Source organism: Austrofundulus limnaeus, unplaced genomic scaffold (genome assembly GCF_001266775.1).
Source record: "Austrofundulus limnaeus strain Quisiro unplaced genomic scaffold, Austrofundulus_limnaeus-1.0 Scaffold830, whole genome shotgun sequence".
NCBI classification, from domain to species: Eukaryota; Metazoa; Chordata; class Actinopteri; order Cyprinodontiformes; family Rivulidae; genus Austrofundulus; species Austrofundulus limnaeus.
Window position 1 is genome coordinate 72,929 of NW_013953232.1, and position 18,395 is coordinate 91,323.

The following is an 18,395-nucleotide window of genomic DNA, read 5'->3' on the forward strand; positions in this document are numbered from 1 at the left end:
GCACAACTTAAGAACAAATCTGTGCGTACGAATGGTTCTTGCATGAGGCCCAATGAGAGTAAACATTAGCTCTAAGTACCGATTAGACAGAAACCTACTGCCTTCAAAGCTGAGGTCAAGTTGCCAACTGTCCCTTATTAGCAATAATGTCATGTATTTTAAGCCAAATTGAAGTGTCCTGTATGGGATGATCTTCCTCCAGACTGCATCCTGCAAGTAGAGCTGTCACAATATGGCAGACAGGGGCATATTTGTCTAGTGCCTTGAGCTGAAGGGGGACCCCAAGAGATGTTAGTGAAGTCTTGAAACTAGAAGGGCATTGAAATGACTGGTTTCTGGATTGTTTAATTTTACATATATTGAGGATGCAAGATTGTGATTTATTCATTATGGCTTTAAGATTTAAAAAGCTGAGATAAATGACTGAAGTTAGTACAGACTAGTTTGCAGACAGATCCAAACAAGTAATTTATCCCCTCCATATACCCAATAAGTATAAAAAGCTGATCACAAATAAAATGGATCATTTAAACTTTGCTAGCTCTTATAAGAAGTTATACATAGTCAAATCATGTATTGAGAAATGAAAATTGCCTTTCCCTCTGGTAAAATTCCTTTTTGAACCCAAGAGCATTGGATGTGTCTCAATTCAAGGGCTGCAGCCTACCTAGACCACAGCCCACAAAGACCACATCCTATGCAGTCACAGTAGGCTAAATAAAAATGCTGTGAAATGAGACAGTCAAACAAATAAACAGACAGATAAATAAATATACCATTCATAGTCCCAGGTTAGCTAAAACTCCAGGAAATTATGAAATACCGTCAGACAGCATGTGATTTTTAGTTAATGTACCACTTCATAATAGAAGGATAAACACACAACAACGAGGAAACTATCACCCACTTTAATTAATGTTCATTAATAACAGAATTATTTACACAAAATTAGCTGTCAGTCTTTCATGCGGTTTATGCTGACCTGGTAGGATTTGTTAAGATTAGGTGCTCAGCTGATAATCTGTGTTGATTATTGTAAATTGTGTAGAATAATAGAATTGTGTAAAACAGAAATAGTAAAAACTTTGTTGTTGTCTTCGCTCTAGTTGCAAAGAAGTCTTTTGACAAGTTCTGATTGTGGGTTTAAAACTTTTGGGTGAGAGGTGAAATGTCTGCAAGAATCAACACAAGTCTTGTTGGCTTTTATTGAACTATAGATTGTTAATAAACATGAGCTGAACACCTGACATTTGTTAAATAAGGATGGTAGAACAACAGTTCATATCACACCAAGTACAGTCATTAATAAATACAACATATTTCTACCAGGAGCTTAATAAAATGTCCAATATTAAAACATAACTACTGTTCAAAGCAAACACACTGAAGGAACCTGAAAAAGGCAGGATAGAAACGTAACATTTTCTGATGCCATTAGTTCACAAAGTCCATCTTCCACATATTTTCTCTAATAATAATTGCTCCTTCTGTGCCATAAGAGTTAAATAAATTTTGAATTTGTTTCAGACACAATAGTTGATAATCAATTATGTTTACATGTGTAGCAGCAGAGTTGGCCTGTGTGTTAGTGTTGTAAAGATGTTAGTTTGATATTGCCGTGTAGGTGAGTTTTATTTTTTTTACAGTATTAGAGTTTGCTGACTAGACCATCAGCAATGATGCTGTATATTATTCAAAATATGTAGTAGTGAAGTGTTGTATTTTAACTGACATTTTACACTATTATTACTAGCAGATATAATGAATTTCAACTCTTATTTCACACACAACAACTCTCTTTGTTAAACTTGCTTTTAGGGATGCACGATAACTTGTTTTAAGAACCGATACCAATCACTTTCTCCTTCTAATGGCCGATAACCAATAACATGCCAGGAGATAAGACTAGTCAAAAATGGGTAAGATCATAACAAAAATAAACACCAAAACCAAATGACACTGCAAATTATACTATTTGAAATAAACTCTTAGCAAACAAACATTTCCTAAAGTATATCAGCTAAAACAATTTCTCAAATGTCCATTTTTTAAAATAAGGCACATTAATTATAAAAAAATACCTTTAACACTGATCTCAGATTTAAACWAAAGAGAAAAAGTCATTGCACAAGTTCAAAACAGATAATGCACAAGTTAGATTCAAAGTACATTTGTTTTTATTATTATTAATATATGATTTAAAATATTTTYCTACCTGAAACAGTGCTTCTGAGAGTGTGAATGTATAAATGATCATACTTACAGGCAGACACACAAAGAGCAGCAGCTCAGCATGGTAAACCGTGGTTAACAAGGAGAAAAAAGCTTCGGTCTTTAGCGAGGATGAACGGCTGGTTGTCATCAATTCCATCGATAAACTGTTTAAGATCTGCGTCCTCTCTGGCAATTCAGCAATGATTTAAGTCCCGATGAGTTCTTAAACGCTAGCTTGTTGTTAGCATTTTAGCAGAACGGACTTTGTGCTGCATTCAGGAGGTAACGGACGTTACATGTTCTCAAATTGGGAGTAGTTGTTCCGACCTTTTTATGTTTATAATTAAAAAGTTTGTGTGTAACATACATGGTTAATTGGTAATATAATATTAATAGTTCGACTGGTTGTTTTTCAGCACGGACTTTTCTAGTGAGAAAGTTGTTTATTCCGACACAACCTGAACGTTTCTCAGGTCATGCTGGACAGGAAGCAGCTTGAGTAAAAACGATAAAAATAAACAAGCATTCTCATCGCCGCGCTGGCAAACATGTACATATCGGTTCTGTTGGTTATTATATCGGACCGATAAGTATGACGTCATAATTCCCTGATACTGGGCCGATAACTATCCGGCCGATTACTATCGTGCACCCCTACTTACTTTTGAATGTATGTTTGGAAGAGCCTGCTTCCTCTACATTTTTTAAACTAATTTTTGATTGATTTTAATCAATTGTGTGACTAAATTAACTAGTTGTTCTACTAAATCACAGAAATCTTGTACAGTAGATATTGTTCTTGTAATGGATTATGTGTTTAGTATTGTAATTTCCTGCCTCTTTGCTGTGTGTTTTCTCCATGCAGACAGGGGAGACCCTATCTGATGATGGAGCATAATATTGATAACACCATAATAGCCTGATTCTTTTGGCTAAAAAAAACTAGTTGACCGAGTCTTCTTAAAGTAAAGGTATCATACCTCGAAAACATCAATATAATCTTTTATTAAAAAGCTTTATCTTAGTAATATTAGTTATGATGAAACGATGCATTTTTGTTGCTTAGCGCTGAAAGAAAACCAAACATAAACCATGACAGTGTGAGACCAATGTGTTGGTGTTTCAGAGAGGAGCTTCTTCAAATGTATGAAGGGAGTTTTGTTACAAAAGGACAGAGTTCCAACAAAACACAATATAATTTTTCCATTTATTGCAAATGATATGATCATGGTTACTTCAGCAAGAAACATGCTGTCCTGTTTGCTGCTTTTGAATGACGGGCAATAGGACTGCACAATATATTGAAAATGTATTATCGCCATATCAGTGAGTGCAATATTAAAATTGCCAAGGACTACTTAGACTGGAATAAATCGTAGTTTGTTATACTTCAGGTAGCTTACGTTTCTGCTCCACTGCTAATAATATATTTGGTTAATCCAGCAGACTGTCACTGGCCTCGATTCCCACACCTGGTTTAGATGATTGTGATGACAGAAGAGAAAATTAGAAGTGAGTAAAAAGTGGGGTCATGCCAATAAATATCGTCATTAAACAATAATGTCACACATTGGAAGTTTTTCTAATACTGTGCAGCCCTGGGTTTACTTTCCTTAGTTATGAGATTTGAATCTGCTGAGTTGAACTTTGTGTTGGTTATTACACTACTGGTGTTTTCATCTTCATTAGGAGCATCGTGTTTGTTTAAATAGGACACAGTAAATCTTCAAAAAAAAATTCTCATATCTTTTCTCATTTTATTTCGTATATTGACAACTTTTTTCACCTGAAACTTATATTGTAGATTAAAAAATGCAATAGTCAAATTAAAACAAAAAACTTCATGATCATCAACATGTTTCAACTAAATACATTCAGTGTTTTAGTAAAGTGTGATAAAGTTTTCATCTGAGTTACCTATTAAAGAAAACTTGTCTTTTTGTAAAATAAAGTTCCTCATATGTTTGTTAGTAGAGTAAAGAAACAGACCTTCCTTTTGTTAAAAAGATGCTTCATTAATAAATCTTAATGTCCCTCTGTATCTCAAGTATTACAGGAAGCAGTTCAGTTTTTTTTATTTCATGTTGTATTTGTTTGTTGGCAGCATGGTGGCTCAGTTGGTAGAGCTGATGCCTCGCAGCAAAACAATTGAGATTTTCAAATAAATCGATTTATATAAAATTCCTCAAGGCAAAAGTATTCTAAATTTATTCTGTGTTTAGTCCGTGTGACTGTGTACTGTGGACAGTGTTTCACATAAACAGCTACTTTTGAACAATTTGCCTATTGTATGTTAAGTGCAGAGAAGAAAAAATAAAAGAAAAACAAAAAGTCTAAAATTTTGAGACTATCAAACAAGAAAAGATCAAACACAGCTTAGATGTTCACTATGCTTTGCGTGCCTGCACCTTACATCCTGCTATTATGTGCTGGATTGTTTCAGGGGTATCTTTGCTCAAACTGCATCTTTGGTCTTGTCTGGTATGGTAGACCATGGCCTCTATTGCTCTTGCGATGAGGGTCTGCTTTTATGCTGCCATGAATAGTGCCTTTGTGTTGTCTTTTTTTTGATTACATGATGACATTTTACAAAAACATCAGTAAGTTCTTAGGATTACTGTAATTTAAAAAAAAATGCCCTAAACTAATAAATTCATAATGTTATCAGCAATCTTTACTTCATAGTTGTTTTAATAGCTTCCAAAGCACGGATGCTTTGGTTTTTGATCTGTTTTGTTGCAATGTAGTATGAGTAAACTTATGTTCGTTCTAAGAGTACAGGAGACTGGCCCTGCAGAAAATTGAAACACTGATTAATTTGATATAGAATTCAATGACATAAATTTATTTATTTATTTATTTATTTATTTATTTATTTATTTATTTATTTATTATAAAGCATAGGGTTTGCCCTAGTGTAATATCATGCTGGTGGGCCACCAGGATTTACATTCTTGCCCGCCAGGCGAATGTTCATTTACTTAGAGTGGACGTCGCCCACAGAGCATGTGCTATTATCACTCATCATCATTGAGCAGTCAAGCTAAAAAACTCGGATAATACCCTTCAGCTCTCAAAAAAACAAGTCATAGTCATCTGCATACTCTTTAGAGTGTAACAAAACATCCAAAAAATGCAACAGGAGGTGCCTGTACAGCAGCAACTGGACTGACAGAAAAACACTGAGCTAGTTTACCTCTCCTCTTCCTCTGCTCTGTCCCTTTAGGACACAGAAAATCAGTAGCTTTACTTCCCAGAGCAACAAAGCAAATTATTTTCACAGAAGTTGGGAAAATGGGGGCACCTGGAGAGGTCTCCAGTCCACCACAGGAACACCTGGACAGGTCTCCTCTCCAGTCCATCACAGGGACAAAGAGACAAAGAAATTTCCACATTCCCAGTCACACCTAGTGTCACACAGAAAAGGTTTTCAAACAGAATTCTGGACTAAGAAACCAAAATACTTATTATTAATAATAATGATGATGATTTAACATATCAGCCATATAATTATTATTATTATTGTGAATGGGTCTTTAACACTAAGGTGCTTTATTGGTCATCATTTTATGTTCCCACACAATGACGAAATGAAGATGTAATCAGGCAGTTAAATATTCATATATATGCATAGATGTTTTATTATTAATACTATAATTGAAGGAAGGTGAACTGTGTAAATGTTTGTATGAAAGATGTAGCCCTTTTTGTTACTCTGTACCACTGAAGTAGCTCTCGGTCTCAAAAAGGTTGGTGATCCCTGCTATAGTTGGTTAAGTATTGTCAACAATGTCTGATAATAACACATATTTACATTATGTCATAGTTTCCAATTTCCTGTCAACTTTTAACATTTTTTTTAACAAAAACAAAGTGCGCTGCCAAAGTGACCCTACCTTCATTCATGAAAATGTTAATTTCCAAGAGAAATGATCACTTTTTGTACAAGGACATATTTATTCCACAATTTTAAGGATCTGTGATTGGTATTTTACATTTGCATGTTTGCTAATAAATAGAAGAACTAGGTCAGTTTTTAAAAGCTAGAATAGGTGTAATGTGAAGAGCCTTTCTTTGAGGTGAAACAAATATCAGGTTTTGGTGAGCTGTGGCAAATGATCCAAATACCATGAAAGAGCTGGAAATTCCCATCACTGCTGTCAACTGTCTGTAAATTTTGTTGCTGTGGTTCTTGCAGTGACTTCTCAAATTTTATTCCTCATTTCTGTTTTACCCTCACAAGAACAGAACAGGGCTGAAGAGAGGAAACAGTCATTACCTCCTTCTGAGCCATACATTTACGTACACACAATAAACTGACGAAAGTCTAGACAGAGGACACATTGCAGCTGGTTGAAAATGGCTGAGTTGATAGGGGAAAAAAATCACGAGGAGAGAATGAGGGAGTGGGGAGGATATAGAGAAGAGACGGTGGCTGGTAGGATAGGTTGAGTTGCTAGGGGAGAGTATGTCAGACTGTTGCTGAGAGCTAGGCCTGCTATTGGAAGCCACTTGCTTGGCAGAAGAGAAGAGAGAAGTAGCTAATGAGTATTATGGCCTGGTTGCTGAGACAGCACAGAATTTATTTATAGAGTGATAGCCAGTCAGCCCTTAGATACCAACAACGAATGAGCTATCAGAGAAGGAGGTGGCGTTAACCAATAGCTGTGCAGGGCTTGGGATGCCAGACTGAGGAAGTTCTGTGTGCAAGTCTCTTAAAGTGATAGTACAGATTTTTTCCAGTACTAGGCAGATATTCTTTCACTCCTGTGGTGTCAGATCTGTAAGCAGAACAGCCGTCCCCATGGACCGTGACGTTCTCAGGCCTTTCATACAACAGAACACATGTAAACACTTACTGCTCAGGACACTTTGTTGAAGCTGTTTGACAAACACTGTGCTAAAGAAGCAGCATGAATAAAAATGTGAACATAGTCTGTATAGAAAATGATAGTTTTGTGGAATATATAAACTCGTGTTTTTTTAAAGGGTTATAGCTTTGTACATCTGACTGGATCTTATCTTTCCCTCTCACAGTTCCTGAGGTTAGGCTCTTTACATTTTCATTTTAGCTGCTCTTACTGTAACAGTTGCATAAACAACAGCCCTATATATGTTTGATTATTTCATAAATTTGTTTAAAATTTTGCCATTAACTATTCTAAGCTAAGTCTGTCTGTTAGCAAAATATCTCATGAATCACTGGATGAATTTGAATAAAACTTGCGTAAAAGAATCCTTGGATGTACATCTACACCTGATTAATTTTTGGTGTTGACCCAATTTAAGAGCCCTAATAAGCACAGTCCACAGTTTGAGGACCATTGGTCTATTCTTTTTTTTCTCACCTTGTTCATTTTGTTCTTTCTACCCTTCTCTGTTTTTATCCTCCTCTTTCCATTCCTGTGCTATCAACCAAATAATAATATGCAACAACTTCAGCATTTTTCAAACTAAAGGACACAAAGATCACTCATCCACTATATTTAGCCTTTATTTTGAATACTTGGTTGACTTCTAATTAAGATTATTTACCTGCATGCTCTCCGGGTGGGAAAAATAAACCGATCATGTGTCCATCTGTGGAAAAGCAGTGATTTGTGGGTCAGGCTTTTGTGTCCCTGTGTTTCAGTTCATTATCCATTCATAAAGTTCCTGTATAGTCTTTCTATATGCTAAGAAATGTAATTTAGGCTGACTTAAAATTTGGGGCAGCTGTGGATGAGTGGTTAGGGAGTCCTCTTCCAATGCGAGAGTTGGCAGTTCGATTCCCCGGCTATTCAGTCAGTAGGTAAGACACTGAACTGCCTCTGATGTGTGTCCAGTCAGTGAATAAATGTGATTTAAAGCATTAACTAGAATCCATATAATGATTTATCTATTCAGTTTTGTAGAGAAACAGCAGCGTTTGAATAGGTAAATGAGGGCAGGCACAGATTGTAGTGTAAAGTGCTTTGAGTAATCTGGTTGGATAGAAAGGAGCAATACAAGTACAGTTCTTTTAACAACTAAAATTTCTAAATTTACTACATGAATAAGTGGCATTAGGTAGACTGTCACTTTATTTGTCAATTAACTTTTTAAAAGACTTTTCTGGAGAACAATATACGTAAGAGGCATAAAGCTGGCATAAGTGTTCATATTCAAGAAATGTTTTATGTATAAAATATTAACCAACATCTGTACTTCCTACACATATAGAACTAAAGATCCACAAAAAATACATGTTAGAGATAATTTTCTTTCAATTTATATTTTTAAAAAATCTGGCATCAGAGTTTCTCATATTCGACCCATTTATTTCAGATTTTACAGAGCTCTCCATATTTAGGTCCAAAGAGATATAAATTGTATAAATTGTAATTGTTATATCTTTTCTGTTAGTTTGAACCAGAACATATGATAAGGATTTGCTAACCGGGAACCACATCTCCTCCAACATAAAGGAGTGCCATTATGATAATGTTCCATCATGAATGGGCTGATAATCTGGTAATATTAATGATTTAATATTAATATTTATTAATAGGAATCTGGTAATAATTCCATATGAGACTGTGTATTGTCACTGGGAAGCACATATGCAGGATGAAAATACTTTTGTAAAATCTTCCTCAGGTGGGATTCAAACTTCAAGCCTACAAAATGTTCGCCAGGCCACGCAACCCCATTTTATTTTTTATTTATTTAAGAAATGTTACTCATATTGCTTTGCTCCCAACAATAGACTGAAAGTAATTTTCTACCACACAAATAATAAAAAACAAAAGACCCAACAAATCAAGAGTTAAATGCTTTTTCAAGGTAAATGTTTGTGAGGCTAAAATTATTTAGAGCTCCTTTTCCACCAAAATTAGGATATTTTTGTGCTTTCAGTAAAACACTCTTTACTTTTCGAGCTTAAAAGCAATTGTAGAAACATTTCTACATTTTTCAAAATCCAAACTTCTAATTTTTGTGGCCCATGAGTACTTTCATTTAATGCTTTTTTGATAAGAACGTTAAATAGCTTGTGGGTGAGGGTCTCTCACAATCCTGAGAACTTTTTTGACTCTTTGCCATTTTTAGTTCGACTTTGTTAGCACAGCCTGGTGTTATGATCACATGGGCTGTGTTCAAATTCAGGCTGGGTCCTTCGAAATAGATTGAAATAAGCAAAATATCAGTTTATTAGCATTATTAATATCACAAAACAACAAAATTAGCTTAATTTAGCTATCCACATCCACAGCCGCCCCAAAATTTAAATCAGCCTAAATTACATTTCTTATCTAGCTTAATTTAGCTCTGATTTAAAGAACTAAGGGACGTACATGCACTTTTATTTGGCTATACCAGCTCATTTGATTTTTGAAAAGACTATTAAAAAAACATGTCTATACAAATAACAAAAGCATTAACAACACAACCGCTTGAAACTTTTCATTTTTAATACCGCCAGATTTTTATTAAAAAATGTACCGGTACTCCTTTCTCTCACTTCATCTGCCGTTACGAGCAGAAAAAGTCTCCGGTCGGCCCGCAATGCATTATGGGACAGGATGGGCAGAAAAGGATCCATCGGAGCAGACTACTGAAATGGACTGCTTGTATTTGCGTGCTTATATCAGAAATTAAATGCAAGGTGATATAATCCAATACTTGTTTTTAAGATGATATCGGAACAACATCAAATTGGGACACTTCTACTAATTTGTGGGCCAGTGTTTATTTCCAAGTCATGTACAGCTCTTTCCTTTTGATTTTTGTGGTACTGATTTCTCGCAAAGAACTATAATTAACCAAACAGAAAATTTTTATCCATCTAGTCTTTATGAACTTTTACATGCAGAGTTAATCAGCATTTTCCCTAAAATATACATTCATCTCTCTTATTTTGTTGATATTAGGAGATAGATTGTCTCCACATCAGCTCTCTAACTGCTCCACCTTTGCTCTACAAGCTGTTTCATCATCACTGCTGATAATGTCCCACTGTTGTATCATCAGCACATTTAATCAACTTGTTTGTGTCAGCTGTGTGAAGAGCAAAGGACTGAGATTTTAGGGGTAGACATAAGTATTTTTTTCAGGTTGTCCGCTGGACAACCTGTTGACAAAATCTGCTTGTCCGCAAAACATTTTGGTTGTCCAAAAAAAAAAAACTCAATTAAAATGTAATTTAATAGGTAGGCTATATTGTTCTGTACACAAAGTTTACTGTATACAAATGTTCTCAGTCAGCAGGTTAACAGTTTCAGGAGCTACTTGAGTAAAACTCCTCCTCATCCTCTTCTTTGAAATAGAGAGCAAAAATCAACATCCAACGACCATAAGCTTCCTGCTTACAGGACAAACATTTTAATTTAAATAGTAGTATAGCCTACTGTCTACATGACCTTATTAAAGCTACAGTTTAGTGTTCTTAGGACTGAAAACTTTCTGGATAAAGGGGATTTAAACATCTCTTCTGTCATTTTAGTGTTTCAACTGAGGAGCTTTGATATATTTATTTAAAAAAAAAATTATAGCACAAGAAGTTCTCTGCATAGAAAAAATACTTTTTTTAACCAAACTGACAAGTTTCTCCACTATAATTGTTGTGTAATGTAAAGGCATTGATACACCTGGTTAAATTTAGAAGATATTATGATTAACTACAAGCACCTGAAGCTGACTCAGAGAACTCTGTGATTTTAGAGGAAAATCAGTCAAACGTACACACCCCCCCGCCCACACACACACACAACCTGTGCGGCTGTGGTCCGCTTGCACACCCCACTCGCGTGTGATTAATACTGAGTTTTTTGTAAAAATTACTGATTTGTGATGCTCATTATACACGTAAATATCTGAAGGGGTTGACTTGTGGACTCTGAAGTCCCGGGCCGATCGGGGCCGCGGTGCGCGTGAAGAGGTGCAGCGGCTGCGGTCAAACTTCCTCTCAGCCCTCGCTTTAAAACCAGTCAGGTGATCTGTCGCGGTTTTGTTGCGCTCGTAAACACACGGTGTTACAGGAGAAATGCTGTGAGGCGTTTTTAGAAATATAATGTATATAAAATACGAAGTAATTCTCAGTGGAAAATAGCTCAGGTGAACACCTCCCGGGAAAGCCCTCAGCGTGTGAAGCTGACCCCCCACCCACAGAGAAAGAAAAAAGGCAGCGGTGTTAGTCAAACAGCATGACCCGCCCTGCTCCGTTCTGATTGGGTAAAACTTTGACTGTGGTTCTCTTTATTAGGTGAAAGAACCGTCAGTTTAATCCCTAGATGGCTTTAACAAGTTTTTTTTTTTCTCCCGTTCATTTTTACAATGACGAACGAGCTTTTTTCTTGGTTGTCCACCGGACAACTGGGAGGCGGGATCTGGTTGTCCGAAACGAAAATAGGTTGTCTCGGACAACCTAAACAATGGTTATGTCGACCCCTGAGGAACCCCTATGCTAAATGTGATGGAGTGTGACGTGTTACAGCTGACACAAACTGCCTGATGTTTTTCTGACAGGAAGTCCAGAGTTTTTAGTCTGAGCAGGGCAGGGTGTATGAATGCATCATCTGCAGACTGTTTGGTACAATAAGCAAACTGAAGATGATCCTGGGAGGTTGGCTTTAATGTGATGTTGATCATTGATGTCTTTGCGAAGCAGATTACAGATACTTTCTTAGGCACAGGGAAAATGATGGAAGTTTTAGACTTTATTAGTACAACTGTCTGTTGGAGGGAGTAGTTGAAGTTAACTCAGCAGCATGACCCATGTTAACAACTGTCTTATAAGTGTTAACTATTTCTTTTTAACAAATACTGTTATATTTATAGCATATCATACCACTTTTAATAATAAAAAACAGCAACAAGACCAACCAAAATCATAAATGTTAATAGAATTAAAAACATTAAATTATTTTTAAATGACTACATAAGTGGACTGGAAGCCAATGAAGGAAAGCCAAAACTAGAATAGTGTGTTTACTTTTGTCTGTAAAAGTTAAAAACCAAGCAGCAGCATTTTGAACTTCAAGCACAGAGGTAAGACCTGAACCACTGGAGCATAGGGCTGCCACGATTAGTCGATTAGTCGACGACTAATCGATTACTAAAATAATCGATGTAATAACTAATTTTTCGATTTAATAGTAACTAATTTAATAATCGATTAATTGTTTTCTTTTTTTTTGTTGTTGTTCTTTGTTTTTCTCTCCAAACTGCTTTGACACCTTCCACTGCCACATCTGCCTTTCTGTCCTTGACACACATGCACAATAGTGGTAACTGGGGTAGGCCGTGGACGTCACAAGACATTACACAGACTACATTATACAGGCTCTGGTATCATGGCTACCCAGCAACGGAGCTCAAAAGTGTGGGATCATTTTAAGAAAATGAAAGAGAAACATGTGCAATATCGGCAGAGCAGAACTTGCCTTCCACAGCAGTTACTTTTTAGTTAGCATATAGCTAAAATCTAACGATGGTTATATAGCAGCTGCATTCTGACGTGATAAGCTCTATGTTTTATATTCAATTAGCATATGATCCGATTAGTCGACTAATCGAATAAATAATCAGTGATTAATCGATTATAAAAATAATCGTTTGTGGCAGCCCTAATATGCTAGAACACTAGGTCAAATGTTGATCTTGACATACGGAAGTGTGCTCTCCAGTCATCATCTGAGAAGTTGTGCAGTACCGYGGTCCAAAACACAGCACCTTGCGGTCGCGCCGTCTTCCAAACTCGTCTTTCAGCTCAATTAAAAAGCAAAAATGCGAAACGTCGTTTCCTCCTGCGTCGTCTCAATTCATTCGTGTTCATGTCTGATTTAGCGTCACATTCAAGAAATTGTGACTCAAGCGATTTCAGCTGCATCGTCATATTTAGCAAAAGCATTCGCAGAACCACCAGGATAGCCGCTAGCGTCGCCATGTTTGCTACTGTTTACACCCACGTCAGCGGTCCCAAGTTTAATACGTAAGCAATACGTAATCACAGCTGTTTTTTTTTCATGCCTCCGAACTTCCCTCTCCGTAAAAGAATTTGTGAACGCTCCATTGAGGGCGGGATGTGGCCGGCTTATTACTTGTTTCATGAATGAACGGACCAGCATTTAGCCGAGCAAGGCTTGGCGCCATGATCGTGGAAATGTCTTGTAAAAGGAGCTATAGACCCAAAGTGGTCCAACACAGAGACTGGATAGAAGATGAGCTAGTGAAAAAATTAAGCCCTGAATATTTAAACCTTTTTTTTTTTCAAAAGGAAGAAAAGAAGCATAACACAAAGTTCACATGAAGTTCCCAGTGGGCCGGGCTCATTGAGATTAAAACTGAGCTCGTAGTATAAAGAATTAGTGGTTGTGTGAAGTTGGTGACGATAACGTCAGAGAAAACATTTCACCTTGCAGCTTTTACAACTTTGTGATCAAAATGCCAAACACTCAGCTTTTCAAAACAAACCTTCACCCTGTTCTTTATCCACCTTTCCTTTGCCTTCCTGTACTACTGCCTAGTAGTACTATAGTACAGGTATCATCTTTTACTCATGGCTCTGGTCTGGGCTTGAGATATCTGATTTTCGTTTGTAGCCAAACAGTTGTAAAATAATTAAACAAACTGAATGAAACTGAAAAGTTAGTTCCTCGTTAATGGGAGACACCAAGGTCTGCTGGATCATTTCATAGTTCAAAAACACTGGCAGAACCAGTGTCAGTGGAGCGTTGAATAATATGACAGAACTCTGGGGGACGGTTCAGAGGGTTGACAAGCGAAACACATTCTATGGTCTATGATCCTCACTAAAGGCTTCTCAGCACAACAAATGTGAATATTAAAAGCTGCAATAATTAAAATATGTCATGTTGACATAGGTTCGGCCAAAATGTAAGAAAATCCCTTTAAATACTTTTTATACTTGGGAGGGCGACGATAGCCCTCTGTGCACAGCAGAGCACAAGACTGACTTAGTTCAAAAGACTCAATTCAAAGCTGGAGGAAGAAACCTGAATGGAAGCTGTTTACAGTCCAAGTTTGATTTAAAGATAATTACTTTAAAGATAATTACTTTAACTCCACCATGACCCAAGGACCATTGAGAATGAATGATCAGTCTGATGGTTAAGATGATTAAGAGAGTAATGTGATGTGATGAACATGGAGCAAAAAGAGAAAACTTAAAATTTGGGGTTTTTGATTATTTTTATCTGTTTCCTCTCCACAGGTGTAAGCAGCTCAGGATGTCCGCCCACCTCCTCCTCCTTCTCCTCCACCTCCTCCTCCTCCTCCTCCTCCTCCACTGCCCAGGGCTTCTCCCTCGCTGAGCCAGCCATGACCAGCCAGCACACACATACGCACCCCTCCTTCAGCTCCATCCACTCCATGGCCGAGCAGCAGCAGGTAACAGGCATGCCTCCGTTGGCTGGAGGTCATCTGTTCTTTCTGTTCTGGGAGCGCAGTGGGACACAGAGGTTAAACTGTTGATGTTAATTCTGTGTAACCACCTAACTATTAATGGAAAAAAACAAAGGAGATGGCCCTGTGATGGACTTGCGACCTGTCCAGGGTGTACCCCGCCCCTCGCACTGTGACTGCTGGATATGGGCACCAGTGATCCATGTGACCCTGAAAAGGAAGAAGCGTGTACAGAAAATGGATGGATGGATGGATGGAACAAAGGAGATGAATGAGATCGTTCTCGTCCGATTATGATTATACTGACCCACCTCTGTGAAGAGTTCACTCAGAAGGTGTTAAACACCAACTGGGACAACTAAACCAAAATATATCGTGCTAAAACATTTACAATGTTTGGTTGTTTTGATTGTGATAAATAAACATTTAAAATTGGCTTCTACCAGAGAGTCAGGGGAGGAGCATTGCAGTCACAATGCACCAGAGACTGGTGTCTCCGAGTTAGCTGAGCACAAATTCAGTATAAACATCTAAACCTCTCTCCAGCCTTGGTGTGGTGTTCCATAAATCCAAATGACCTGATTTTATCTCTAGTTTTTAGTCACAAATTAAATGATTCAGAATATCAAAAAAAAGGCCTTTCTACATGAGTGAGTAAATGCAACATCTTTAAGCGATAATTGAAAATAAGTACTTATGTATGAATCTGATTAGCATTTTTTTTAAAACAGATTTGAAGAAAGGCTTTTCTCAGGTTTTTTGTAGCACAACAACCTGTTTGTCTCCTAGTTTTGAGTGCAAAAATTAACTTTTTGATATCGTCAGCAGCTAATAAATACTGTAAATAAACAAATTTTGAAATCTCATTAAGAGGAAAGAAAGAAAGTATAAAACTGAAGTAGTCATGGTGTTCATGTGAGGGAAAACTGGAGTCTCTTCAGTTCTGCTTGATCCAAAACTCCAAATAAAGAATCCTGACTTTGATTTGATGAGTCAGGAACTGTAGAAGTGGATTTTTTTCTGACAGCAGAGTAGAAAGGATGAAAGTTACAGTTTCAAATACAGCAGAAAGACTTGTTGCATTAAAACTATTTGCACTGATGAGCAGAGATGCTAAAAACAGCTGATTCTTCATGATTATGTCAGATATACTGAATAGGTTTGATTTTGGTACATTCATAGACAGAATAGTTCTTTTAAACTTAAAAAACATCTAACAATTTGAAATAGAGAATATACAGTTTATATATTTATATAAATCATTACCTCTGTTTTTTGAGTAAACACTGATGCCACTCTCAGTTCAGTTAAAGGAGACCAATTATGGGTCCTATAAATTTTTATGGTGTGTCTGTGGGCTATCCAGACCATGTTCATTCAATTTAATGCACAAAATAATTCTCAGATAATAAAATTTCCCATTTTCTAGTTCTGCCTGCTCTGACTCCCGTTCAGAAGAGCTGTTTATGTTAATGAGCTCTGTTGGTAACGCCCTCCAAAAATCTGTTGACATTAACTCCGCCCTCCAAMGCCAGCGTTTACGTTAGCATGGCTAATAATAGCAGAAGCTCTGTTGTACAACCATATGAGACCCAGAGGCAGAGTCGGTCGCAGCTTCTTTTTTTGTTTTCCTCTCCCTCCTCTGCTCTGCGCTCACTCTGCATGCTGTTACCAGAGCACGGAGCAGCAGCGGTCAAAATACCTCAGAAACTCGAACAAATAGGCTTTAACAAGGCTTTAATAAGCAAAACAATAGAGGTACATGAGAAAACGTGTTCATAACGAACAAAAATAAATAAATAATTAAATTGTATCCGTGCCAGTCTCGAACCCTGATCTCCTGCTCTCTGGTTCAACTCTCTACTCATTGCCCTATTGGAGGCTTGTTGTGAAATGAGCTGCGATTGCACAACAACACGGTGACGACTTTTTATACTGAGGAGGTGGAGCCTCACCCGGGGGTTGCTAGATAAGGGGCTGAACGCAGGTTCCGGTGGGTTGTCGTACGGCTTATGACATCAAAAAATGACGGAAGTATAAAACTTGTCGTTAATATACATTAAAAATACATTTACTTACAGTAAATATGACCCTGGGTGCATTTTTTTGGTCCTAGGACTGTTTTTTAAAGAAGTACATACCCAAAGTTGACTAAAAAAACCTTTAAAAAGTGTTTTACCATATTAGCTTGCATGCTAATTAGCTGGTTGATATTTTCATTAGTTGTGCTATCAAAATTTGTTCACCTTTGCGAGTAACTCCCCCCCACCAGCAGTTTTAGAGCAGCTGTAACTTCCTTCTTAACCAACTCTGATATTATTGACTCAAGTTTGGTGACAGGTTCAGCTCGTATGTCATTGATCATTACCTTGATGCACTATCGTTAGCATCCGGTTTCTAAGGGGACTCGGGTTTCGAGGTGCAGCCTCTTTCGACCAGGGTTTGTTTTTTGTTCAAAGTCTCAGCAATTTTCCAAAATGGCTCTGGCCATATAAGTCCTGATAACTTTTCAAACATGTAGCCGTGGCAAGCAGTGGACTTTGACTGTTAATTAAAATATAATATAGTTACATTCCTGCAGAGCTCCCTTGAAAAGACATCTTATCCTATGCATGCTCACCAGAATTCAATTTAGTTCACTTCAGTTTATCTATCTAGTTTCAACTGCCCAAAAGGTTGTCTCAGGGCTCCGAGCAAAACATTCACATAATCATGATACTGTATTTGCACTGAAGTTGTAAAATTATCAACAAGATAATGTAAGTTGCTGCTCTCTGTTGCATTACTCGACAAGACTGAGGAAACTAATAATGGCAGAAATTCTTAAAATTTGGTTCCAACATTCTCTGATAAGAATCTGCTATAATTAAACTGACTCTGAGTTTGTATCAATCAGTGTAAACTCAAAGATGAGAAAAATGAGTAAACAACTCTGAACGCCATATGTCAGAATCAGGAATACATATACTGAGAATGAGGGCCTGATGGACAACATGAAGCAACAAATAGCAGTGTTTTTTCTCAGTTCTATTGTGGATGAAAAGGTGTGTAGTCTAAATAATAATTGCCTTAACGTTAATCATTATTCCTGACTGACAAATAGCTTCTCCTCCTCAACCTGTTGTTTTAGAAATATGAAAATTTAGATAATTAACAGGACTGAGTTCCTTTATGATAACAAAATCATCTCGTTGTAGCCAAGTCAATATGATGATCAGTTGTCAAATCATCAACTAACAGAAACTTGGATAAAAGGGATCTTGTCCCCCTCTGCATCGTTTCCATTTGTTTAATTTAGAGAATCCTTTCAGTTTATAAAAATCAATGTTGACATTTCTGTATTTTAAAATATTGTTTTGGTTTGTTTTTGTGCAAAAATAATAAAAAAAGTAAATTTCTGTCATAGTTTATGTTCAGTTCAAATATTAAATCAAACATGATTTAAACAGAATCAAACATGGAATCACAGACTTTTCTTCTCTGCTCTTATCCTGCTGTGGCTAACAGCCATGCTAACTTGTTCTCAAACTGAGTTTTTTTTAGCGTCTGAGTCAAACGTGTTCTGAACAAACTACAACTGATCTGTGTAACTGAACTCAGTTTATTCATAATTTAAAACTGTTATGTTTTTTTTTCCTTTAGGTGCTGTCTGATATGACCATACTCCAACGGAGGATCCCCCCTAGTTTCAGAGACCCTGCTAGTGCTCCACTGAGGAAACTCTCTGTTGACCTCATCAAAACTTACAAGCACATCAATGAGGTATGACATCTCTTTATGAATCTGATTAGCATATATAT

At 36.9% G+C, this 18,395-nt stretch overlaps 1 protein-coding gene across 2 annotated transcripts in view; it reads left to right on the forward strand.

Moving 5' to 3' along the window:
• dyrk1b (dual-specificity tyrosine-(Y)-phosphorylation regulated kinase 1B) overlaps nt 1–18,395 on the forward strand; it is a 64,790-nt gene that overhangs the window by 25,011 nt on the left and 21,384 nt on the right. For both annotated transcript variants that reach the window (XM_014028918.1, XM_014028917.1), the window contains exons 2-3: nt 14,405–14,580; nt 18,238–18,357. In XM_014028918.1, the coding sequence (XP_013884372.1) occupies nt 14,512–14,580; nt 18,238–18,357 (189 nt within the window). In that variant the 5' untranslated portion in view covers nt 14,405–14,511. The remainder of the gene's footprint in view (nt 1–14,404; nt 14,581–18,237; nt 18,358–18,395) is intronic.